Source organism: Phoca vitulina, unplaced genomic scaffold (assembly GCF_004348235.1).
Source record: "Phoca vitulina isolate PV1807 unplaced genomic scaffold, GSC_HSeal_1.0 scaffold28, whole genome shotgun sequence".
NCBI classification, from domain to species: Eukaryota; Metazoa; Chordata; class Mammalia; order Carnivora; family Phocidae; genus Phoca; species Phoca vitulina.
Genome location: NW_022589731.1, coordinates 16,664,568 through 16,691,052, shown reverse-complemented (window position 1 = coordinate 16,691,052; position 26,485 = coordinate 16,664,568). Strand labels below are relative to the sequence as shown.

At 44.9% G+C, this 26,485-nt stretch overlaps 1 protein-coding gene across 2 annotated transcripts in view; it reads right to left on the bottom strand.

The window, feature by feature from the left end:
* PLPP4 (phospholipid phosphatase 4) overlaps window positions 1-23,961 on the bottom strand; it is a 117,954-nt gene extending 93,993 nt beyond the window's left edge. For both annotated transcript variants that reach the window (XM_032423323.1, XM_032423322.1), the window contains exon 1: window positions 23,814-23,961. In XM_032423323.1, coding sequence (XP_032279214.1) covers window positions 23,814-23,869 — 56 coding nt within the window. In that variant the 5' untranslated portion in view covers window positions 23,870-23,961. The remainder of the gene's footprint in view (window positions 1-23,813) is intronic.
* Window positions 23,962-26,485: the final 2,524 nt, after the last annotated feature.

Below are 26,485 nucleotides of genomic sequence, written 5' to 3'. Positions count from 1 at the left end.
ACATTTATTCAATCAGCAAATTTGTCCTGCACACCAAGATGCACAGGAAGGGTGGAAATGGAGGAGGGATGGAAAGGCCTTCCCCAACAGCAGCAACCCCAACAGGCAAGGTTCCTGTACTTACAGAGCTTACAACCTGTTGAATGGGGACAGACAATAAACAAGGATGCCAATAAATAATGGACAGCATCATTTCTGATTAAAATAAGTAAATTCAAAAACTAAAACAGGGAATATGATAATGCAATAGGGTGGGGAAAGGGACATTGAACAAAATGAGTAAAGGTTTCTCCAGCAAGGGACATTTGAGCAGGAAGGATGAGAAGAACCAGCCAGATCAGGCACTGCAAGGAGGAATGTCAACTGGTGCAACCTTGCTACCCTTTGGCAGAAGTAGAGGGGAAAAACACTTTGTCCCAGAAATTCCTCATCCAGGAATTAAGTCTAAGAATATAATCAGAGATTTGCACAACAACACATGAGTCAGAAGGTTCAACACAGTGTTGTTCACATCAACCCGAACCCAGAGACAGCCTACTGATGTCCACCACCAGCAAGCTGGCTGTATCAAATTATTTGCCTTAATTTAATGGACTGTGTTGAAGCTGTAGGGGAGGTACCCTTCTGAGCTCTTGGCTGGGACCCCTATGATAAAAGACAGAGTAACAAGAGAAAGACAAACAGATTATTAACATGTATCCTACATGTTTACATGGGAGATAACCAAGGAAAAATGGGTAACTCAAAGCTATGGCTTAGAACTCCAGCTTGTAGAGCAGCCCCAGTAAAGAACAATAAATTTATGGAGAAATGAAAGGACAAAGGCAAAAAGTTTTAGCACTTCCAAGGGCAGCAAACTGTGGGAAGGTCAATATATGAGAGAAAACTAATGGTACACAAAAGCTAGTCAGTGAAGTTTGTTATCCTCCAGTGCCATCTCTGGACTGATAGGATCCAAAGTTGCCTCCAATGACCAATTTCTGTCCTTCCTGGTACAGAGGGGAGGGGGACACTCTTGAAAATTTATGCCCCACCTTTAAGCAAAGAGGGGGAAGGCAGGGAGCCTTCCTCATCTACCTCCTCTCAACTGCTTTCAACTTAAAATAATCTCTATGCCAAAGTGGCATATTTTGGGGTGGTGTATCCTGCCAAACTTCACAGCTTTTACAAAAGCAAGTTAGGGATGAATATTTATTGGCATAGGAAGAAATTGAGGGCATAATGCCAAATGGAAAAGGCAGGCTACAAAACTGTATTTTAGACAAGGCAGACCTTTTGTGCAGAAAAGTATTATGTGTTATATAAAAAAAAAAAAAACTAAAAGAATACAAACCAAAATGCTAACTGTGGTTTTCTCTGCCTAGTAGGATCATAAATAATTTCATTTTCTTCCCATTTTTCTCTCTGTATTGTAGAAGTTTCCTGCACTGAGCTTACATTTGTTTTATAATCTTAAAATACTGCTTATTTAAAATAAAAGGAAAAAATTCTAGCAAAGGTAACATTCTTAAAAGCTGTGGTTCTGGAAGAGGTAAACTTTGGCTAAGAGGTAACACATCCACACGAAACAGCCCATGCCCTAGGAAGGGGTGGGAAGTAACTGAGCATGGGGTTTATGCCTGAGAAATGGGCCTCACCCCACTGAGGACCCCTCACAAGAAGGTTGTGGACAGTTAGCTCTGGGCATGGACCCTACCGGGGATGGAGACCTGGCAGACCATGGTGTGTGTCCAGACATTTAATCAAACACAACACATAGCCACGCTAACGCACCGTCACCTTTGCCACCTCCCTGCTTGGTGCTAGCCTGCACAGCCTCTAAATGACAGAACCCAATGGGAGAAGGTCAGGAGTCACCTTTCCTGGGGACTTGACAGAGCCACGAACCCACAGGGTATCTCAATGCAGCACCTGGACTTTTTCCTCATTGCATTTCTCCCTGGGGAGGAGAAGTTGTCCAACTTGAGTGACCCATGACCTCCCTCGACTTCTCCTTTGAGCTTCTCTGTACATCTTAAGGCCAAGCCTTGACCTCTGTCTTCCTGTATGTAGGCCCAGGAGATCCCAACTGGAAGAGTTCCTTCCTACAGTAGACACAAGTGTCAGCTGTAGTGAGGTGATTTCAGCAAAAGCTCAAAACTTCCTGAGCATCTACTATGTGCCAGGCACGTATCAGGGCTGGGAGGGACACTGGTGAACACAAAAGTCAAAGCCCTTCTCTCAAGAAGCTTGCAGTAGAACAGGACAAATGCTTCCATAACCCAAATCCATACAGAGAAATTACACCTGGACTCATTTCTATCTGACATTGATTTGTACTTAGGACTTGACTCCGTTCAGTGTGAAATCGAACCTGGCTCACTCCAGAATGAGACCCGCTTTCTGATTTCCCACCATAGGCAGGGGCTCGTGATTTCCAACACAGCCAGCAGAAAAACCCAGGAGAGTGGTTTTTAAAACACCTCAGAAACAAAAAATTGACAATGGGAACACTTCTTTCTGGAGTATAACCTTCACAAAGTTCTGTTCTCTTTTTTTTTTTCAAACTTGAAATAATTAAATTTAATCCAGAAAGTATTCAGCCTACCTTTAGATTCTCTGAAGAGGAAAAAGAAAGCCCTCAGGCAGTAATTCTAAATGCTGACAAAGCAGTAGGGAAATTTTTTAAAACACTGTTCTCCTGGATTAATTCAAAGCAGGTGGCTCACGTTCTTGAGAGGAAAATAAAAACCATGATTCACATTTTAGGCATAAAGTACACAGATAATTAATCAAGCTTCATCCAAATCTCTTGATGCTTTTTATGTTGGCTATTCTAAGGCAGCACTGTTTTTCAACATTGCCTGCTGACATCCAGAGAGAAGTTCTACTTGTTCAAGAAAGAAACAACAACTATGGTAAACTAAAACAGGTTTACCTTATAAACACATGGCTCTCACAGGCAAGATGAGGTCAAGGTGACCAGAGGACCATTGGGAGAAATGTGCCAAAAAAGACATTTTGCTCTGAAGATGGGACCAGAAGAAGGGTGGAGAAATTTCTAGATGAACACCAACCACCATGATGATGGTGCTCCCTGCCTGCCAGGCACCACTCTGCTAGAATTTATTCCTTGACAGTTTCCAATAGGTACTATTTTTATCCCCACTTTGCAGATTCATAAACTGAGAAAGGAGAGGTTGAAGTAATCCAAGCAGAGGTGGAGACAGCATCTGATGCTCAGTCTGGCTCCAGATCCTGGGATCCCTGGCACGAGGCTCCCCTGCCTCTGACCATGGGTCTGTTATGACCAAGATCCATGGCAGGCGCAGTGCGCAGGAGGCCAGTGTGTGCGCGGCTGCGGACAAAGCTATCACCCCACCCAACCCCAGCAAGAGAGCAACGGAAACAAAGAGCCGCCTGAGCCAGGAAGGCCTGGACTCCCATTTTACCTCTGCCACCTACTGGCAAATGACCACAGACAGATCACTGACCCCGCCCTGCCCTTCCTACCTGCAAAGGGAGAGTTAGTTAATAGCATTCACTTCATGCTGGTGTTGTAAGGACTAGATGAGCTAAATGCACACAAAACATAAGAACCTCACCCATTTGCAGGATGAAAATGTAGGATTGTTATCACTGTATTTCTGTAAAGTCATAAAGCTGCCTTTCTTTTAAATATCCTATATTCGGACTATTCGCTAATCTCCATAGAGAACTCACCAGGTCATCCAAAACAGTGATGTGGAACAATAATCGGTAGACTATATTTTGCAAAACCAACTTGACAATGAAAAATGTAGTCACTGAAATTATTAGGCTGTGCTGTTCTCAAGCTACCCTGATGAATTTTTTTGTGAAAGTAGATACTTTCTGATGTTGAATAATATATTTCTTAATATATTCATTAAGGAGGTCATTCTGATTTTAGGCATGATTTTTCATTTTTTAGATTTTCTTAAAATGAATTAAATGTGCTTATTCTAAAAAAGACCCTCACCCGGCACAGTGTAAGCATCCAAAAAGAAAGAAGCTATTACTCCTAGAGAAGCATTTCTAAGGGCTTCCCCCCGAGGCTGGAGAGCCAGCAGCGAGGTCTGCACAGAGGAGGGCCCAGCTGGCCCCAGGCCACGCTGCTCCCAGACGTCTTCACTCCATTTTGTGTCCCATCTCTGAGCACTGTCATTCTTCCCACCCAAACCCCAACCCCACTGTACCCCCTACCTCCTGGCCGGTCCTCCTGCACTGGCAATTCCCCATGTCAGAAAGACTGGCCCTGCTGCATCCTGATCTCCAAGGCCCCTGATGCCCACCGGTGACATGGCCTGGGCTAGTGAGTCGGGTGTGTGCCGTTTCTCGTCTCATGATGTTCTCGGGCCTGGCTCAGTATGGGACACAATCAATGGGACACAATCAATGCACATCTGAAGCTACAGGAGTGAAGGAACGGAGGTGATTTCTACACCATCTGAAATGAGGGGACTGGAGTCTCTGCCCCCATGTCATCCACTTCTGCTCTCAGGACAAGGGAACAGGACACCAAGGAAAGTGCTGTGTCACCATCCACAGATACTCTGTCCAAAGTATAGGTATTCTCAGTGTGAAAGTAGTATCCTCCAGCTTTTAAAGCTGGACTTTATTAAAAACAAACAAACAAACAAACAAAAACACCTCCAGAAACAACTACCCCTGAACTTTAAGTTCATCTCACGTCAGACAGACCACGAGGAGAGGACAGACTTGAAGGCACGACTCACTTGTCACCTCACGTGCTCTGGGACTGTGGACATATCTCTCCCACATGTGCCACAGAAGTGTGATAAATTCACAGAGAGGAACTGTCAGGACTTCCCTTTTTCCAGCTTTACTGAGATCTAATTGACACTGTGTATGTTTCAGGTGTACGACGTGTTGGTCTGATACACTTATATACTGCAAGATGATTATTGCTGTAGTGTTAATTAACACCTCCATCATGGCACTGAACCATCATTTCTTTTTTGTGATGAGAAGACTTAAGGTTTACTCTCTTAGCTACTTTCAAATACGTAATACAGTATTGTTAGTTACAACCACATTGGGTTTCTAGAACCTACTCACCTGGACAGTGGTAGGGAAAACCAATGTTGGCCAAAGGACTTCCTTTTGAGCAAGAGTTTGTTTTGATAAAAAGCAGCTCTCCTCACCAGCTGCCCTCCAGAGGCTGTTTAGAAACACAACTGCAGGGACGCTTGGGTGGCTCAGTTGCTTAAGAGTCTGCCTTCAGCTCTGGTCATGATCCCAGAGTCCTGGGATCAAGTCCTGCTTCGGGCTCCCTGCTCAGCGGGGAGCCAGCTTCTCCCTCTGCCTGCCGCTCCCCCATGCTTGTGCTCTCTCTCCCTCTCTCTCTCTCTGACAAATAAATAAGATCTTTAAAAAAGAAACAAACAAACACAGCTGCAATCAAGTGATCCAAACAGGATGGGGAACGGACAAGACCAAATGTGCAGAGCTCATATCTCAGGAGGAGCAACGGAAGTCAGCTGCCCCAGCAGCCTGTGGGGCCAGGAGTCAAGAGACTGAGGTTCTAGGCTCAGTTCTGCCCCTGAACAATAAGGATGATCTGAGTAAGGCCCTCTGTCAAAGAAGATGGATGAGACAATGCCTAGAGCCAGGTCAGGTCAGACACTGGGTATAATATAATCCACTCAGTGGTGCCTTCTGGTAAAATGTCAACGTTCCATTTGCTCCGTGTGTGTCAATCCCCTTCATGTCCATGATTTCACAGGGGTTGTCAGGGTCATCTCATTATCAGAAAGCCACACTACCAATCCCTTCACTTCCCCTCTGCACCCAAATCCGCTGTGAATTGTTCTAACTCATAAAATACTCAATTTAAACTTTTCACAGAAAGCACTTTCATCTGATTAGCAGTGTGACACTGGGCATGTTCGTTAACCTCTCTAAGCCTTGGTTTTCTCATCCAAAAATATGAAGAATTATAAATTTCTATCTCACAGGGCTATGTGAAGGCTTAAGGAGTCTGAAGTGCCACAGCACACTGCCCGGCATATAGTAGGTGCTCAATAAATATTAGTTGTGATCATCATCATCATCATCATTACCCTCCCCAGAGCCAAACCACCCCAGTTTGCTACTTTCAGAAAACAGTAAGAGGATCTTTTGTTTTAGGAAAAAATCAAAGCAAGGCATCCATGTTTCATGTTATTTTTCATAAGTGTTCCTATTTTTAAAGTCCAGTTTAATATGTTCTCATTACATGACTGAAAATCTTTTCATTGGTCCATAAAACTGAATTAAAGCACAACACATTCAGGAACCAAGTATTTACATCATTAAATAAAAAGACAGATGTGGATCTTCTATATAACTCTCTCATCAGTATTATATATATTCATTCAGGGCTGATACGTTCAGACAAGGTAACATAGAAAAGCAAATTCTGAGCCAAGCCTTGGAAAATATAGGTAGGATTTTAGATAGGCAAAGAAGAGGCCAGTTGAATGATGACTCAGAAAACCACAAAAATATTCATGGGTAAAAGTAAGAATCAATGGATTTTTTTAAAATATAATTTTATATATTAAAAAACATGAACATCGTACCCAAGAAAAATTTGCAAAATCTTTTTAAAGAGACACCCAGTTCAAGATGGTTGATTGAACCCATTCATTTTGCCTCTCTTCCCTCGCAAAAAATACCACTGAAAAGAAAGAAAACAAAGAAATCCATAGCCAGTCTGAAGAGCCTTAAGGGGTACCAATCAGCAAAGCAGAAGAGGGGGAAAAAGAACTATGAAAAAGAGAAAACAGATAGAAATAAAATACTGGATAAAATAACAAGTGTGAAACCTCCCTGAAAAGGATTTTAGCCAGAGAAGGGAAACCTAAAATTCTGTGTACAAATTTCCTTCAAATTATTGGCTAACTCAGACATTGCAACGTGTAAGACAAGACTCCAAGGACCACATTGGAAAGTCACAGCTACAGTCTAAAAGTGAAGCAGAAATTTCAGCAGCTAGCCAGTGCCAGGAGAAAGAGCTTGGACTTGAAGTTTTTCCAAGTTAGGCTTTCTACTGAAACCTCAGAAGAGCCAAACTACAGTAATAAAAAGCACATCCCAGAACTAAAGGATGCACCCTAGGATCAGAGGCAAAACCAAGACAGACTTATACAAACACAGTCTAGAACCAAGGTTCTAAGGATGAAGGTGACCCAAGAGTAAATTAACTTCCTGCAAGAACAAAATTCAACAGTCTTTAGCAGATAATAATGATCTAGCATCTCTATAATGTATGACCCATAATGTCCAATATGCAATAAAAAATTACTACACATACAAAGGAAGCAGTAAAATATGACCCACAATCAACAGAAAAAAATATCAGAACCGTAGATCACCCTGATGTTGGAATTAGCAGAAAAGGGCTTTCTATTATAAATACATTAAAAGATTATAGGGAAAGATGAAGAGAATGGATGCATAAGTAGAAAACATCAACAACAACAACAACAAAAAACTAACACTCTAAAAAAGAACCAAATTGAAATTCTGGAACTGAAAAATATGAACATCTGAAATAAAACATTTATTGCATGGGTTTGGCAGCAGAAGAGACATAGTAGAAAATAAAGAATAGGTGAATTTGAAGATAAGTCAGTAGAAATTATCTTAAACTGAGCCACAGGGAAGAAAGAGATAACAACAACAACAACAAAAAATAGAACACAGCGTCCAAGACTTGTGGAATAATATAAAGCTGTCTAACATTTATGTAATTGAAAAACCAAAAGGAAAGGAGAGAGAGAATGGGGCAGAAGAAATATGTGAAAAAATAATGTCTTACAAATATTTAACTGATTAAAGACATCAAACCATTGCTCTGAGAAACTCCATGAACCCAAGCAGGAAATTACAATGAGACCAACCTAGACACATCATAGTCTAATTGCTAAAAACCAAAGGTGAAGAGAAACTCTGAAAAGCAGCCAACGAGAAAAACACATGACATTCAGGAAAGCAACAATGACCATGACAGGTGACTTCTCATCAGAAATAATGGAATCTACAAGAAAATTCCAAAGCCATCTCTAAATTGCTGAAAGAAAACTGTCAACCTAGAATTCTACATCCAACAAAAATATCTTTCAAAATAAAGACAATTCTAACAGAACAAAAGCCAAGAGAATTAATTTCTAGCAAATATGCCCTACAAGAAAAGCTAAAAGGAAGTTCTTCAGGCTGAAGGGATAGAATGCTAAAGAAAAACCAAATCTGAAAGAAGTAATAAAGAGCACTGGAAATGATAAGTATATGGGTATTTTTATATAATTTCTATAAAGGTATATTGATTAAGACAAAAATAAATGTTTTATGTGACTTATACATAGAAGTGAATTCTATGACAATGTATCAAAGGCATAAGGAAAGAAATGAAAGTCTTCTGTCATAAGATTTTTACACTGTATTTGAAATGGTGTAATATTGACTTGATGGCGATAGGTAAAAAAGGTATATTGTAATCTCTAGAGAAACTGCTAACATTTTTGAAGAGGTGTAGCTAAAAATACAATAAAGGTGTTAAATGGAATATTAACAAATATTAACCTAAGAGAAAAGAGAAAAAAGGGGACAAAAAACAGATAGTGCAAATAAAAAACAAAGAATAAGGTGGTAAACTTAGAATAAGGTGGTAAGTTTCATATCATATGACCATATCAATAATTGCATTAAATGTAAGTGGCCTAACCACTCCAATTAAATGGCAAAGATTGGCCATATTGGATAAAATTAAAAGGTACAACTAAATGCTTATAAGAGGCATACATTAAACATAAAAATACAGATAGGTTAGAAGTAAAAGGATAAGAAATATATTCTGTGCAGACATCAATCTCAAGAAACATAATGCAGCTATATATTATATTAGATAAAGTGTACTTCAAGATAAGGAATATTAACACAAAGATGAAAACTTCCTAATAATAAAAGGTTCATCAGAAGGAAATAAATTTAAGAACACTAACCTGAAGTATAGACATAGGAATTCTGACCTCCAAATCACTAAAGGAAAAAAAGGAGGGCAGCAAAGAAAACTTGAACTATTCAGCCAGAAGCAAGAAATTAGGGGGAAAAAAACAAAAGCACCACAAAAAGAAAACACAGAATAAGCTAGCAGCAATATGACAAAATATTAGTTATTTCCACAAAAAATGCAAATGCTCTAATTACCCTAGTTTGAGAGGTAGCATATCTTCACATTAAAAAGACCAAATTATGGGGCGCCTGGGTGGCTCAGTCGTTGGATGTCTGCCTTCGGCTCAGGTCATGATCCCAGGGTCCTGGGATCGAGCCCCACGTCGGGCTCCCTGCTCGGCAGAAAGCCTGCTTCTCCCTCTCCCACTCCCCCTGCTTGTGTTCCCTCTCTCGCTGTGTCTCTCTCTGTCAAATAAATAAATAAAATCTTTAAAAAAAAAAAAGACCAAATTAGGGGCACCTGGTTGGCCACTCTTGATCTCAGGGTCATGAGTTTGAGCTCCATGTTGGGTGTAGAGATTACTTTAACAAAGACAAGACCAAATTAAGAAGAATGAATTTTTAAAAGTGAGAATATAGAGGATCTGAATAGTACAGTTAACTTGCTTTAATATATTTAGAGCTCTGTACCCACCAAACACAAACTATTCATTATGTTCAAGCCATATAAATTTACAAAAAACTGACCATGTATATGGCCACACAGGAAGTCAGAACAAATTATAAAACACAGAAATCACACAATCCACTCTCTCTGATCTCAATACAATGAAATTATTGTGTCATTATCCCCATATTGAAGACCAGGGAACTGAAGCACAGAGATAAAGTAACTTCCAAGTTCACACAGACAGTAAACAGAAGATTAGTGCTTTGAACCCAGGCATCCTGGCTCTGGAGCTTGCAGTCTTAACCTCTGTGCTATGTTGTTCCCAGAAATAAGGGGCCATATACCTTAGAATTGAACTTGTAAGAGAATTCACTTGCAATTCCATGGACAGAAGGAAATTTGCATCTGATAATAGTATCACTGAAAAACAATGTCCTTTTCACAACTGAAAAACCATATACAAGCAAAAATTTAAATCCTCTACCTCACTCCATAAATAAAAATAAATTTCTAATATATTAAAGAATTAAAATTTAAGAACAAAGTATAAAATACTAGACAATACAGAAGAATGGTCCTATTTTAGATGAAAAAGGACTTTCTAAATAGGACAGAAACTCTGAAACCATAAAGGGAAAAACTGATAGATTTAACTACATAAAAATTAAAATGCGCACAATAATAGAAACTGCAGGGGCTCCTGGGTAGCTCAGTGGGTTAAGTGTCTGACTCTTGATTTCAGCTTAGGAAATGATCTCAGGGTTGTGAGACTGAGCCCCACTCCATGCCCAGCATGGAGCCTGCTTGGGATTCTTTCTCTCCCTCTCCCTCTGTCCCTCCCCATGCAAGCATACATGCACTCTCTCTCTCAAAAAAATTTAAATAATAGAAATTGCAAAGAAATTTAAAAGTCAACATGGGGCACCTGGGTGTCTCAGTCGGTTAAGCATCTGACTCTTGATCTTGGCTCAGGTCTTGGTCTCGGGGTCGTGAGTTCAAGTCCTGAATTCGGCTCCTTGCTGGACGTGGAGAGTACTTAATAAGATAGATAGATAGATAGATAGATAGATAGATAGATAATAGATAATAGATAAAATAAAAGTCAACCACAGACACAGAGAAATATTTGCAACACATGAAAGAAGAGATTCATATCTTTAAGGCATAAAGTACTCTTACACATCAGTAAGATAAATTTAAAGATCTTATAAAAGCATGGATTAAGGGAAATGATATTTCACCAAAGAAATACAAATTGACCAACAGACACATGAAAAGATGCTCAACATCACTCATTGTCAGGGAAATGCAACTCAAAACCACAATGAGATAGCACCTCACACCTGTCAGAATGGCTAAAATCAACAACAAGAAAAAAGTGTTGCTGAGGATGTGGAGAAAAGGGAACTCTTGTGCACTACTGGTGGGAATGCAAACTGGTGCGGCCATTGTGGGAAACAGTATGGAGGTTCCTCAAAAAGTTAAAAACAGATCCAGTAACTGCACAAAATATAAAAACACTAATTTAAAAGGATACATGCACCCCTATGTTTATAGCAACATTATATACAATAGCCAAATTATAGAAGCATCCTCGGTGTTCATCAATAGATGAATGGATAAAGCAGATGTGGTATATATATGATGGAATATTATTTCAATAATAAAAAGAATGAAATCTTGCCATTTGCAATGATGTGGGTAGAACTAGAGGGTATTATGCTAATCGAAATAAGTCAGAGAAAGACAAATACCATATTATTTCACTCATATGTGCAATTTAAGAAACAAAACAAATGAGCAAAGGAAAAAGAGAGAGAGAGAGAGAGACCAAGAAACAGATTTTTAATTATAGAGAACAAACTGATGGTCACCAAAGGGAAGATGAGTGGGGGATGGGTGAAATAGGTGATGGGGATTAAGGAGTGCACTTGTGATGAGCACCAGGTGATGAACGGAATTGTTGAATCACTATGTTGTACACCTGAAACTAATATAACCCTGTATGCTAACTATACTGAAATTAATATTAAAACTTAATAAAAAGAGATAAAAATTGCCAATACAAGAGTGAAAAGATGCAAATGTTATACTCTGTCCTGTGGTATAAATATAAAACATTACCAACATCCAGCATTGGCAAGGACGTCAAAAAACAGAATGTAGGCATGTATATATCCCTTTGGATGGACAATTTGGCAGTGTCCATCAGAATTTAAGATACACATGGCCTTTGACCACGAAATTTCATTTGCAAAAGTCTATCACAGCAATATTTTAACAGGTGCACTACAGAGTATAAGCACAATTGCAACACTTTGCTGCAGGAAAAAATGAAAACACCTGCAAATCCCATGAATAGGTTAATATGATGAAACACTGCACAGCCAGTAAGAAGACTCAAGTAGATCTAAACTAAGTAAAAAATATTTCAACTATAGATAAAAATGTGTTCTCAGTTTTTATTAAATTTTTATTTTATTTTATATTTACTTATATTTTTATTATATATATATTATATAAAATATGTAATATATTACATAAAATATGTAATATATACATATATATATGAACTACAGCTAAGCACAACATGGATGAATCTCAGAAACGTGCCAAGCAAAATACTCACACAGAAGAGTACATACTGTTTAAAAGTCTGACTTTAAAAAGTGAAAGGAGGGGCGCCTGGCTGGCTCAGTCGGAGCAGCATGCAACTCTTGATCTCAGCATCATGAGTTTGAGCCCCATGTTGGGCAGGGAGCCTACTTAAAAAAAAAATTGTAAAAAAAATAAAATAAATTTTTAAAAAAATGAAGGGAAGGAACTGGCACAGAGGTGAAGCAGTTCCTTACACTTTTTGTAGTGTTTTAATTTTCACAACTATTTTATAATTTAAAGATAACGTTTAGGTAAGGAGAAACATTCATTCCCACCACACACATGCACTTTTGTGTAATCCTTTCTAATATTTGCACAAATCAAACATATTTCCCATAGATTTGATTCTGAGATCGATTCTTGTATAGTACTTTTCCCCCTCAACTGTTACACCATAAAATGTTACTATGTTTCTTCCTGATTCTCAAAATGATTATTTTAAATAGACATATAGTATCCTCTTGTGTTCATAATTTATCAAACTATTCTTCAAGTGTTGACCATTTGAGTTTTAATTTATTTTATTTTTATTTGACAGACATATTTGCTTTGTATGGAATACAGCAATGAATATCTTCATACATGAGGATTTTTACATTTCTACATCAGTGCCTCAACATATTTTTCTAAGAGTTGTAAGTCAAAGGGCAGGAATAATTTCATGGCTGTCTATGCACTGTAATACCACTCTTCAGAGGGGTTATGTCCACTTACAATTCCACCTGCAGCCTCAGATCACATCTGCTTCACGGCAATCTTGCACATCTGGATGTTAATCTTTACTTTCTGGTTTTCCTTTCAATATTTTAGTCGCTATTAAGTATAGAAAGGTGGAGGGGCGCCTGGGTGGCTCAGCTGATTAAGTGTCCAACTCTTGGTTTCAGCTCAGGTTGTGATCTCATGTGGGATCGAGCCCCATGTCCAGCTCCATGCTCAGCATGGAGTCGGCTTGAGATTCTGTCTCTCCCTCTGCCCCTCCCCCACCATTCTCATGCTCGTGCTCTTTCTCTCAAATAAATAAATCTTTTAAAAAATATATAGAAAAGAGGTGCCTGGGTGGCTCAATCAGTTAAGCATCTGCCTTCGGCTCAGTTCATGATCCCAGGGTCCTGGGATCCAGTCCCACATTGGGCTCCCTGCTGAGCGGGGAGCCTGCTTCTCCCTCTCCCTTTGCCCCCTACTCCTGCTTGCTCTCGCTCTCTAGTGCTCTCTCAAATAATAAATAAAATCTTTAATATATATATATATACACGTATATATATATATACGTATATATATATATATATACGTGTATATATATATATATATATATACGTGTATATATATAGGGTGATTTTCGACACATTCCCACTTCAGATATTTCTAAAGCAATCACAAAAGGATCACCCCGTGCCCTATCTAAGGATATTTCATTAGCTTCTTTCTCCCAACAGGAAACTTCTATATTGATTTTTCTGATTATGTATGAAAGTAATAAATGTTTACTGTAAAATAATGTGGACAATAAACAGTATGAAGAAAAAAGCAAATGTTATACAATCCCATCAGCCCAAAATAACCACCATTAAGATTTTGTTGTATATCTTTATAGCTCTTTTTCTCACAGATATAAACACAAATTGATTTTATTACACTACCACATTAAAGTAGCATTATGCACACTTATGTAACCTACTTTTTATCACTTAACAACAGTTTATGGCTATCTTCCCATTTCAACAGATAGTTGTCTACATCATTAATTTCAATGGCTGCGCATTTTGTCCTGGCACAATAAAAAGCATGTGCTTATATGCAATGTTCTTTTGTTGTTTTCAGATGCATATTTTGCATTTCTATGGAAAGCACAGTTTTAAAGGTCTATTAGTTATTTGTATACATGTTAGTTCCCTGTGAGTTCTGCTGCCCATTTTTCTTTTAAAGAGCTCCTCTCTTTTCTTATTGATTGGTAAGAGCGTTCTGTATAGGAGGAGCATTGATTCTTAACTCTGTAAATTAGGACAATAATATCGCCTTCTGGGAGGTTGCAAAGATTAAATCATCTAAGGTGTGACAAGTGCCTAGAACAAAGTGTTAAAGCTTGTCTCCTCTCCTCCCTCTACAACCAAAGTGGAGATATAGGTCAATTAAAAGATACATATATATGTGGGTGTGTGGGTGTGTATATATATATATATATATATACCATTTCTTTTTCTCAATGATTTCTTGGAAGATTATTCAGAATACTCCCCCAAAACTTCCTAAATCCTAGTTCAAGTCTCAGCTCTCCCATGGTGCTGACAGCTGCATTCTTATTATTATTCCATTGCGATATTTTTTTCATTGACCGCCAACTCCACCTCCCCACAGGAAGGAAGATGGAGCAAGGGACGGAGACTGGTTTTAATACTTCCTAGGTGCCAGTTTCGTAGCAGGCATCTGTCACACATTACTTCAACTTTACAGCCTCCTGGCAGGTGATACTCTTGTACCCACTTTACAGATGAGAAAGCTAGGGCACATCTTTACAGTCAGCAGTCAGGAAATGATTCCAAAGCCCTCATGTTGACTAGGGTGCCACACGGCCCGCCCGCCTGCTGAGTGGGGACCCAGCTCTTGGCTTCCTCATGTCATTCACCAGGCCCACCATGGACTCTCACAAAACAGCTGCTCAACAGATGGAGATTAAAGCAGAATACAGACTTAATCTCTATTTCAGAAGTAGAGCTAGACAAAGAAAGGCCAAATCCTTCTTTAAAAACCTCAAATGAATAACCCAGCATATCCACCCAACAGAAATTACAAATTATGTTCACCCTAAAAGCAATAGCAGCATTACGCTTACTAGCCCAAACCAACCAATAACCCAAATGTCCATAAACAGTAAAATAAGTAAAGAAAGAGGTACAGTCATGCCATGAAATGCTCTACAGTGATAAGAATTAACAAACTACAGCTAAGTGCAACATGGATAAATCTCCAAAACATGCTGAGCACAACAGTCACACACAAGAGGTCACACTGTATGATTCTATTTACACGGAGTTCAAAAATGATGTTCAAAGTCAGGGTGATGGAGCCCCGGGGTGGGGGGGCAGTGGGATGGGGCTTGATGGGTAGAGTGCATTCTGAAGCCGTGCAATTATAAATCATGCATTTTTTTCCTTGTGTAAATTATTTTTAGGTTGAGCTAAATGCAATTTTTTGTAGGTCAAAACAGTCAAATAGGGGCGCCTGGGTGGCTCAGTCGTTAAGCATCTGCCTTCGGCTCAGGTCAGGATCCCAGGGTCCTGGGATCGAGCCCCGCATCGGGCTCCCTGCTCAGCGGGAAGCCTGCTTCTCCCTCTCCCACTCCCCCTGCTTGTGTTCCTGCTGTCGCTATCTCTGTCAAATAAATAAATAAAATCTTTAAAAAACAAAAAAACAGTCAAATATCAGCAATTGCATATGGTTCGAACTAACACTTTAATAAAAATGTGTTTAAAACCTTCTGGCAAAGGAGAAAAGAACTATCTAGCATTGATTGGCAGATGCTACCTTTCTGAAAACCAACCTAGATGCTCCTGCAGCTTCTGACCCTGTTTCTCATTCCTTCATCTTCGGGGGAGACAGAAAAACAACTCATCCCTCACCTCTGCAGGACAGTTTTTCACGGTCACATAACTGAAAGACGGTGATGCGGCCATCCCTGGGCTCAGAGCCCCAGATTCTCTCTGCCTCCTGCTTGCCCATCCCGGACATCTCCAAGGTCCTCGATACCTCTGTGCCTTTAGTGGACTGATGAGAACACACCGGCAGGTGTGGTTCTGTGTGAATCCACCACTTCGCTGTGAACCAGGGCTTCTAATTCATCCACGGAACACCAAGATTATATTTTTTAAGGAAATAACTACGACTAAGATGATTTTCATATTTAAAAACACTATCATAGGAAAATAGAGATAGGGAGCTTTTATGAGCCTTGTGTGGGTCATAAAAAGGCGTAATCCTTGTAACTAATTGAGATAACTTTACCTACAAGTTATGAAACTAATGATCTCCTTTTTGCCGTGTTATAAGCATTTATCTCCTTGTGGCAAAACATCATCAATTCTCAGAATTCTGGGTTCAGCAGACTCACTTTACAGTGGTGAATAATATTTCCAAACAGAAGGCTGCTTCATTTATCAGATGACAAGGCAAAAGCCTCCCCGGGGAGGGGAGAGGCGCTCGGCACACTCAGCCCAGCAGCAGCTGGGGGTGGACAGTCTGATGGAAAACTCCCCGCGCCGGACTTCTCACGGAGCCCTGGGTGACGAACACAGACTCGGAGGTAAATGATAGGAATGCAGCATTTTCCTTCCACATGGCCCAAGGCAATTCTGCTAATACCCCTTCTGAGTCAATGTCCTACAGTCACTGTTGTAAACGGCCAGCTGATTTAAGTGACCGATGAGAAAGTACAATGCTGAGACCACCCCTTCATTAGACAGTGAGCCAGCCACACTGCTCTACGGGGGTACGACCCACTGAATGAGTTCATGGCAAGTTACATACGTCACTGACGGGGGCTAAAGGGAATCCTTTGAAATATATCTAAACAAGTTTATTATTTTAAAGAAATCCTGTAGTAAATCATTTGGAATCAGAGTATCTGAACTTCCTATTGCATTTCTCTTTGGTGTACATTATGGATTCCTCTTATTAAAAGGACAGTGGTCATAACATTACCATTTGCTGAGCCCCCGTGAGGAGCTGAATACACTCTCATTTCACACTCTCATTCATGGGCACTGCTAATATTGCTGTCGAACAGATGGGGAAACAAGGATCTAAGCTGGGTAAATACTTTCCTGAAAGGCTCACACAAACCAGGATTCAAGCCTCGGAAACTGATGCCAAAGCCCACACTCATGACCACGGAGCTACAAGGCCACTGAGACACTGCCTATAAGTAAGAGAGATTCAGAGGAGTGGGGAGAAGGCATCTAATTTTTGTTCTGTGTGCTGTAGGCACTTAAAGCATCTTATCTACTAACGTCCAGTGAAGTTCAGTATTGTTCGCATTTCCCACATAAGAAATTTGAGATTCAGAGATTTTAGGCAACTTGCTAATTAGTGGGCACAGCCAAAATCCAAACATAGACCTGTCCGTGGGCTTTCGTTGTCCCACTTTGCCTCAGATGACTCTTTGTTTCTAGAGAGCAAACAAAACTATTCCGGGTGTATTAGCCAGATGGAACAGACTTGTTTTCCCGTAGCTAATCAGTCCGCCACATCGTCGTTAACACAAAAAGTTTCCCTCTGTCCCACAAAGCCCACTGCCAATGGCATGACTCTCCAGGACAGCTGTCCCACTACCCACACGCTGCGGCTCTGTCATCGCAACTCGCAGCCCCACGCTCGCCACCGACAGAGAAAGACAATGACGTCAGTGTGCCCCATGGCCCCACCTAATGGCAGGGGTTTGGGAAGGGTAGTCTCCTGTGCGGCCAGAAAGGAGAAAAGAACGAGAGGAGACCCTCCTACCGCAAGAGGGTGTAGACTGCATGCTAGGAGTTCCCAAATGTGGTGGGCAGGAGCCCCAGTTAAAAATGCCGATTCCCAGGGCGCCGTCCCAAATGTTGATTCAGTTAAGTGTGAACTGAGCCCCCGGCAATTCCGACGCAGGTGGTCAGCACACCACCCTCGAGGAAGCCTTGTCCTGCAGTGAGGCCGATCGCTCCGAGGGCTCTATGACCACCAGAAACTGAGTGCAATCTGGTGAGCACTAGGGAGGCACCGACCCCGTTCATGCCAAGGAAGGCTGGCTGAGAATACAAAGCAAGCATCGAAGATAACGATACAGTCCCAGCCCCCCCCGTCCAACAGTTAGCAGTCTGGACCCAGACGTGGAGACGGCTGACCACAACCCAAGGCAGAAGAGAACACAGGCCCCCGGAGAGCGGAGTGGGGCACGGTGGGGGTGGCAGAGCTGGGCACTGTCACTGACAAAAGCAAACGGGCGTCTGGACCGAAGGGAGCTATCGCTTTCCACCCCTGGGCAAGTGTCTGAGCATGATGCTTTTTTGTTTCAAACCTCCCTGGGCTTCCCAGTGACTGCTTCTAAGGGCATGTCCACACTTCCTGGCAGGGCCCTGAGACCATCCACATTCTTGTCCCAGACTCCTCTCCTGCCCCTCTTACCAGCCACCTCCAAACCCACGCTCTGCACTGAGGCCACACCTGGTGACCTGATCCCCACCCGAAATATGCCTCGAGACCTCCCAGCCTTGGCTCCAGGACACTGTCCGCAGGAATGTTCTCGGGCCTGGCCGTGCACGCCTGCCCCTCGATGCTCAAGACTCAGGTGAGCTGCCAGTTCTGGGCAGCCTTCCCTGGCCCCCGTCTCCTCCTTCTCCCCCGTCCCGGGACTCATTACTCCCTCCCTCTCAATGAGCACTTAGCGCCAACTACCACAACTGTCCCTGGCCTACAGCCCTAGACAGGACTCTGAGGGGTAATAATGAAAGATATGTTCCTTTCTGTCAATACTCCAAAAACCTACCTGACAGCCAGTGCCCTCAAGCAAATCACCTGGACTGGCCAAAGTGCCAAGTTTCCCTGGGTCTGTTTGGAATCGTACCAACCAAAGTGTACCCATGAAGGCAAAGGAAAACAGCCAGCACAAGTGCCCGCCCCCAGAAGAGGCCAAAGAAGCATCCATCTGTCAACTGGATGAATGATAAAAATGTCTGAAGGCAAAACTTTCAAAGCCAGTGATTACACTGGGGAAAATAACAGCAGTCTACTGTGTGCTCGCTCCGCCAACCTGTGAGCTCTCGGGAGCCCCCCCCTACCCCCCGCCAGCCTTCCTTCTTCAAACATCCCCAGCAGCCGGCGCAGGCCCCCAGCACAGGAAGTGCTCCAAGAAGGATGCAGGACTGATCTGAGTTGAGGCAAACACCATTCATTACCTGAGCAACCCGGTGTCCCGAGCAGCCCCACAGCTCCCAGAGGGACATCCCAGACACGGGGCCCCCCGGAACCCCAGAGGGGACAGAGAAGGAGGGAGGGAGGGACTGAGGACCCCAGGGAACCCAGGTTCATGGGTGAAAGAGGGAGATCACCTTCCCCTTCCGTCAGCATTTCTGATGGTCGTCATTATCTCCAGAGCCCTTTCTGCAGGGCTAGAAATAAAGGGTTTTCCAGACAAATTGATGTCCTGGAGGCAAGGGCCAATAGGTGCACGAGCGTATCGGCCACCGGTTCTTTAATACTACCATTTAGGTTCTGACCTGCAATTTTCTCTCCACATCTCACCCTCTGGGCTCCAGAGACCTAAGGAAGACCCTTCAAAATCTGTAACACGTCCTAAATTCCATTCTCTTAGAGAATGGGAACCTCAACCACCACCCCTCCCCCTTTGAAATGTCACCCTAAGAGCCCGATGTGAGAACCAGAGTGACAGCCCTTCCCACACATCATTCCAGGCCGTTCACTTGCTTCTCTGGAGACAACGGGTCACGGAAGGGGATGGCTTCTAGGATGCGGTCACTTTTGCTCTAGTTTCCGGAAGCCTGGTGCTAGACACATTCTATCTCAGCGGCTGGCAGCCTGGGGACAGGGGGTCAACCTCCTGTTCGGATCCAGACTACACCTCCTGCTAGCTCAGTATCTCCAGGCAAGCTACTTACCCTTTCTAAACCTTGGTTTCTTTGTAAAGTGGGGAGAACATCTCAAGTGAGACGAGACAAGAGAAATCCCATGGAATGCCTTTTGCACAGTAAACCCGAGTGCCCCACGCCGGCTGTTATTTTTTCTGAAGCAGTATAGCGAGGTGACTGAGAGTCTAGATGACGCAGAAGGAGCATCTAGATTTAGATCTCAGAGCTGCCCTTCTTAGCTCTATGACTTGGGCGGTTCCTTAATCTGTCTGCGCTTCAGCCTCTTCATGCATGAGCCCCACTGCTAATGTACCCTTGCCATCAGGTGTGTACAAGGCTTAAATGGTATGCGTGATCGTCTTCATGACTGCCTGGCACATAATAAACCTTCAATAAACGGCACTTACGTACCAGCAACGGTAGTATAAGGGGAGGTGATCTACTACTAGTTGTATAAAACAGCTCATAAATGCTTTGGGGGATATGTGAAGGGAAATCTAAAAACAATATAAATAATTGCATACCCCTGGGCCCTTTTTTTAATCTGATGATTCCCAGCAGCAATCAAACCAGGCAGCCTACAAGCCTACCTCACTTTATTTCAGCATTACTCACACGCACGTTCACCAAATACACTACCTGCCTTCGGGGCTGTTGACGGACCACCTTGTATCCACACTGTGCTTGCTCATCAAGGTCCAGTGCTGGCTTCGCCTGTCCACAAACGCTCACGGGATCTGTGCCAGAGTCTTGGGTGGCAGCAGGACAGAGGCAACTCACTGGCGCTCCTTCTCTCTGCTCTGCCCACGGTCCACAAGTAAGAGCAAAGGGGCCTCCAGGCCAGCTTCCGAGCACTAAATGCAGCCTCAAGGCTACACGTTATATTTTGATTTTTCCTAAACACTGGGGTCCTCTAACCAATTTATTTCCTGTTAGGTTAAGCTTTCCGTGCCAGCCCTGATTTGCATTACCTGTTACTAATTTACTTCCAGGTGGTCTGAATTTCTTAAGCAGGGCTGCCCAAAAGGCCCTGCGCACCTCTTGGATGATCTTACGGGGGTTTCCTGGAGAGCATTCTCTTGGGATCCTGATCACCAAACCTCAGCACTAAACCTGGTCTAGAGACAGAGAACTGGTCCCCTAAGGAGAAAGGAAAAGCATATAACCATGTAACATATAACGTATGACCTAAGGGTCCAAAGGTGCATTTCATTAGTGCTAACTTCAAACTCCCAGGAGCAGGTGGGCATCAGGCGGTGGGATCCTGCTCTCACACAGAGCAAATATAATCCAAGAACAAGTGCGTGCATAGGTGATATTCCCCCAGAGGCACAAGTTGGCAAAGAAGCAAGGTATCTTCCCCGAAAAAAGATTATTCTCTTATCCTGAGAAATAGGGTATATACACCAAGGAGCAGCGGAAGATGGATTTCACAGCAGCCACGAAAGTAGATCAGCTTGCCCAGAGGGAATTTCTCAACCTACTCAGGTGAGGCCCTGCTACTGAGACCACCACCTTCAGGAGCAGAGGGGGTACGAACCACCGAATCCTGCCATCAGACAAGCACCGGCAAAAGGAAGAATAAAACCCCCGGCATCTCACCAGAAGCTTATCTAAGAAAACAAAGGGTCATCTGTATCTGTGAGCGCCCAGCCAGTCCTTCCGGAAGTGGTTATCTGCTTGATGATAACCTCATCTGAACATCCAAGATTCACACCCAGGGGGTCTCCCAGCGATACCAAAGCTGGTCTATGCGGGTCAAAGAGCCACACGTTGGACACACTGTTAATATGTCCAATTGAGGGGCGCCTCGGTGGCTCAGTCGTTAAGCGTCTGCCTTCAGCTCAGGTCATGATCCCAGGGTCCTGGGATCGAACCCGCATCGGGCTCCCTGCTCCGCGGGAAACCTGCTTCTCCCTTTCCCACTCCCCCTGCTTGTGTTCCCTCTCTCGCTGTGTCTCTCTCTGTCAAATAAATAAAATCTTAAAAAAAAAAAAAAAATGTCCAATTGATATGAAATCAGGGAATCAACCAGAAACACCATCAGTGCCCAAATGTTTTCCTTTGGGTGAGAGCAGATCCCCCTAATTAATAAAAGAGGAAGTTTGGAAAAAAGAGTATAAACCGCCTGTCTGATTTTTACATAACATTCTTTGAGGAAGCAAAAAGCATGTAAAACAGTAATTATCGCATTTTCAAATCCACTGCACAGACCATCATATATTTGTAAACGGCTCATAAATGTTTTGGGATATGTGAAGGGACATCTGAAAACAATATAAATATTTGCTTACCCTTGGGCCCTTTTTTTTAATCTGATAATTCCCAGCAGCAATCAAACCAGGCAGCCTACAAGCCTACCTCACTTTATTTCAGCATTACTCACACACACATTCACCAAACAAATGTTAAAATCCTACCGTGCACTGAACACTTTTATCATTTCTATCACATAATAATTTAATGGGATTTAGCCTATCTGCCAACTGGAAACTGTCCCCATCTGATCACACGGCTATACTAGTTTTAACGTATATTCCAAAGGTAGAAAAACCGAGTAAGAGAAGGGAAAATTGTTTCTTTTGTTTTCCCAAATGCATCAAAACCCAACTGAAGTTCTCATTCCTCCTTCCCACTGAATAACAGCAGTGTTTGGTCAGAAGCTGGGAGAGGGGGCTTGCCCGCATCTGGGGGAACTCACCGCCCTTTATGATGGTGTGAATAAATACTCTGGATGAATTTAATGCCTAGGAAAGAAAAACATGCAAGAAAGGGTCTTTCTTTCCATGTGTCTACCCTGGGCTGCTGGAACAGAAGTCAACTCACAGCCTCCCACCTGCCATCAATGACTCCAGATTGGGGTAGGAATCCAGCGAGGGCCTCCTGTTTGGAATGGCTGCATGGGCTTTTCCAGCAAGTCCAGAAAGTTCATGCAACTTTAATATTTAAAACGTGTCAGAAAACAGCCATGGGCAAAGGGGAAAGGAGAACCTGACCAGCTCATGTAGGGTCAAGTGCAGGTGTGGCGCCTTCGTGACAAGCGATCAAAGGGACGGTGGAGTGGGTCTGAGCCGCGGTGTGTTCAGGGTTTGCATCTGAAAGGCAGAGGCACGACGGTTCCCTGCCGCTTGGGCCCGGAGGCCGGTCGGTAGCGGGTCCCCCGGGCGCCCTGGGGTTCAGACATCCCTGAGCCTGCGCTGGAGCCCCCTCCTCTTTCCAAGATCGTTATTTCCAGGTACCAGCCCCTCGGGGCCACCAGGGGCATTTCGCTGCTGTCCCCAAGAGGCCCCGCCCGCACTGAGCTCCGGGCGTATGTAGCCCGTACCTCGGGCTGCGGCCCCGCACTTCCCGAGCCTCCGCAGCAACAGTTTTCCAGCCGGAGAACTACCGCCAACGTCTCCTTGGAAAACGCTCCCCTGAACACTGGGGCACCAAAGCCAGGGACACGGAAGGAGATGGAGCCTGGCCCCGGGCACGACGAGGGGCGATGGGAGAAGGGCCAGGAGGAAGGACTACAAACGTCGGGCTCAGAAGATCGCACCCAACGAGAAACTTCCCGAGGGCGCGAGCGAGGTTGCGCGCCCGCTTCCAGGGGAGCAGCCCCGATTCCCCGGGCAGCTGGTGCGCAGCCGGCGACCAGCGCAGGCGAGGGGACCCGAGTGGCGGCCGGTCCCGCTCCCTGGCGCGATGGGGATGGCGGGGGCGAGCCTCAGTTCGGCTTACGGGGGTCCCTCAGCGACCAGGGTCCCAGAAAGGGGACCAGGAGGGTCCCGTAGGACACATCCCGGGCACTGGGCGGGGAGGACACCTCGAATCCAGGCCCCGAAAGGACGCGGTGGCGCAAACAAAGTTGGGGCGCAGAGACGCTCGGTCCGTGGGTCCCCGCGTTCGCGCGCCTCCGGCCGCGGCGCGCCACTACTTACACGAAGACTCCGAAGAGCAGGGCTCGGACCCCGATCTCGATGGCCAGCTCCCGCATGGTGCGGCCGGAGCAGCTCCTGGGGCGGCGGCGGCGGACGGTGCTCTCGGCGGCTCTCGCAGCTCGACCGGCGCCGGCTCGCCAGACCCGGGGCGGCGAGGGAGGCGCGCTGCAGGCCGCGGGCGGGGGCGGGAGGCGGGCGCGGGGCGGGGGCGGGCGCTGGGGAGGGCTCAGCCCAAACCACCCGCCGCGGACCCGGGGGCTCGCGGACGCCGCGCCCGCCGCTCCCCGCCCCGCCTCCCCACGCCGAGCTGGGGGCGCCCCGGGGACTCCCCGCGCCCTGGCGCCGAGCGCCGCCTCCGCGCCCTAGTCCGCGCCCTGCGCCCGCGACCCCGGGAGGGGAGGGGAAGCCCGGGGAAGCCCCGCCGCCGCCTCCCCTGCGCGTTCCCCGGCTCCCCCGCCAGTGGGCGGCCCCTGCGCTCGGCTCCCGGGGCAGCGCGCTCGCTGGGTCCCCGCCTGCGGCTGCTCTGCGGCTCCAGGCTCCGCTGCCTGCTCCCGCTCTCCGGCCTCGGGCTCCCGGCTCACGCCCGCACGTGGGCAGGTGGCCGAGGCGCGCTGGGGGACTCTCGGGCCCAGGAAGCCCCCGGCACCCTCTGCTCCTGCTGAACAGAGCTCCCTCCCTCCCGCTTTTTGTCTCCCTACCCCTTTCCGACCTGAAATTCCTTTTTTTTTTTTTTCTAGGAAGTTCCCCTGAGAACACTCTCAGGCTTCGTTTTGCCCTCAGGAACTGCCAGCCAGGCTCCAGCGCCCTGGCGCACAGACTAAGGGCAAAGGTGAGCCTGGCTCCTCGCCAAGCCACCAGCGCCAGGCAGCCCCCGGGATGGGGTTCCTCCGACCCCCACTCTCAGCATCTTCGGGCTGCTGCGCTGTGAAAATCAAAAAAGAGACTGGCACAATCCCTGCCCGCAGCAGGCCATCCGGGTCGCTCATCGCTGACACAGCATTCAGTCCTGAGCACCTGAGCGGGGGCTGCACGTTAGACCAGGAGCGTCATCCTTGGGGTTCAGAGTCAAAGGCCAGACCATCATCCCTGGCTGGTGGCCTGAGGGTCATGACCTCAAGGCAGAGCCCAGAGGGAATTTGGCTTTGTTTTCTCATCACCTGTCACGATTAGGTATATTTCCTTTAGCTTTACTAGTTGAAACCCTATGGACATTCAAGATGCAAAGTTCACATTAACCATTTATTTGTCCCAGATCTCATGAGTTTTAGGAGAGACCCAGCCAGGACTTTGCGAGCCGGAGAAATGGATTAGAAGGTAGTCCCTGGGAATGAGGAGCCATATCTCAGTCTTGGACAAAAGGGGGAGTAGGTAGGGAGAAGACCTTCGGAGGAGGGTTCTCCCATTAGCAAACGACAGACAGACCCTACTTCCAAGGAGACACATGACAGACCCAAGCAAGATACCTAAGCCCAGACATCTCAGGGTCTAGGGACAGAGAAGCAGGCAGAGGAAGAACAATCCTAGTTCTGTGTGGAAGGAACTTCATATAAAGACCCCAGGCAGGAACTGCGTCTGATTTGCCCATAGCTGTACACCCAATGCTTGGCACACTGTGCTTGTTGAGTCTTTGGTGAATAAATAAATGAATGGACCGTATGCCTCATCTGGTGTGTGAGGTGTCAGGTGTTGGGGGAGTAGGAAGAACTTGGAGGGAGGAGGTGTGGTTCTGTCTCCTCTGTGTCTTGGGCCCTGCAATATCCTGGACACAACCAGACTCCCAGAGGTTGGCAAAGTGGTGCAGGAGATCCCCTAGTCAACCCAGTGAGCTCTAATGACCCAGATCTGAGACTGGCAGATGGCCATATTCCAGGAAGAGATCCTAACAAGAGCCCAAGTTATTAAACATCACTTACCGATAAGCATCAACCAAGTGCAGCCCGTGCAATGTTGTGTGCTAGGTGCTAGGATTCATAATCCCTATCTTCCCTCAAGAAGATAGGCAGCCAGAGAGTCATGAAGAAATGCCAAGGAACTATGCAAAGCAGTATTAATAAGTCCAAAGAAGGGCTTCAGAAAACTGGATCACTCAGAGGTCAAAGGTTAAGAGTCCTTCCTTTGGTCTGGGATGGCCAGGGACCTAGCCTTTTAGAGGACAGTTGGTTCTTGTAAGCAGAGTAGGAAAACACAAAGGGAGGAGATCCTGGGTGAGGGCAAGAGTGTAGGTGCAGAAGGTTAGAAGGGGTTTGGAGGGCACAGTCGGTCCCTCTCCCTGGCCCACCAGAATCTGTCACCAAGATCACAGAATTAGAATCTTTGTGCCATGTTATGTTTCTCATCTGTGCTTGTATTAGAGATGCCTAGAGAAGGAGTCTGAAAGGGCAGGTGATCTTATTGCTGTAGTCATTAAGAAGCGACTTTGAAACATGTACATCTAAAGAGCTGCCCAGTTCAACCTCCCATCTGATGCCTGAATCTTTTCTATTGGTTCTTCTCATCTCTCTGCTCCATCTGCACTGTATTGGCTTCTGTCTCAGGTTCCTGGTAGGTGCAAGTTGGCTGTAAGAATCCCAGCTTTGCATGCTCTCAGGATCAAATCTGGTGGGAACGACCTTGGCCTTGATCCCAGCGCTCCCAGCCAAAGTATCACTGAATGTCATTGGCACCGGCCCACA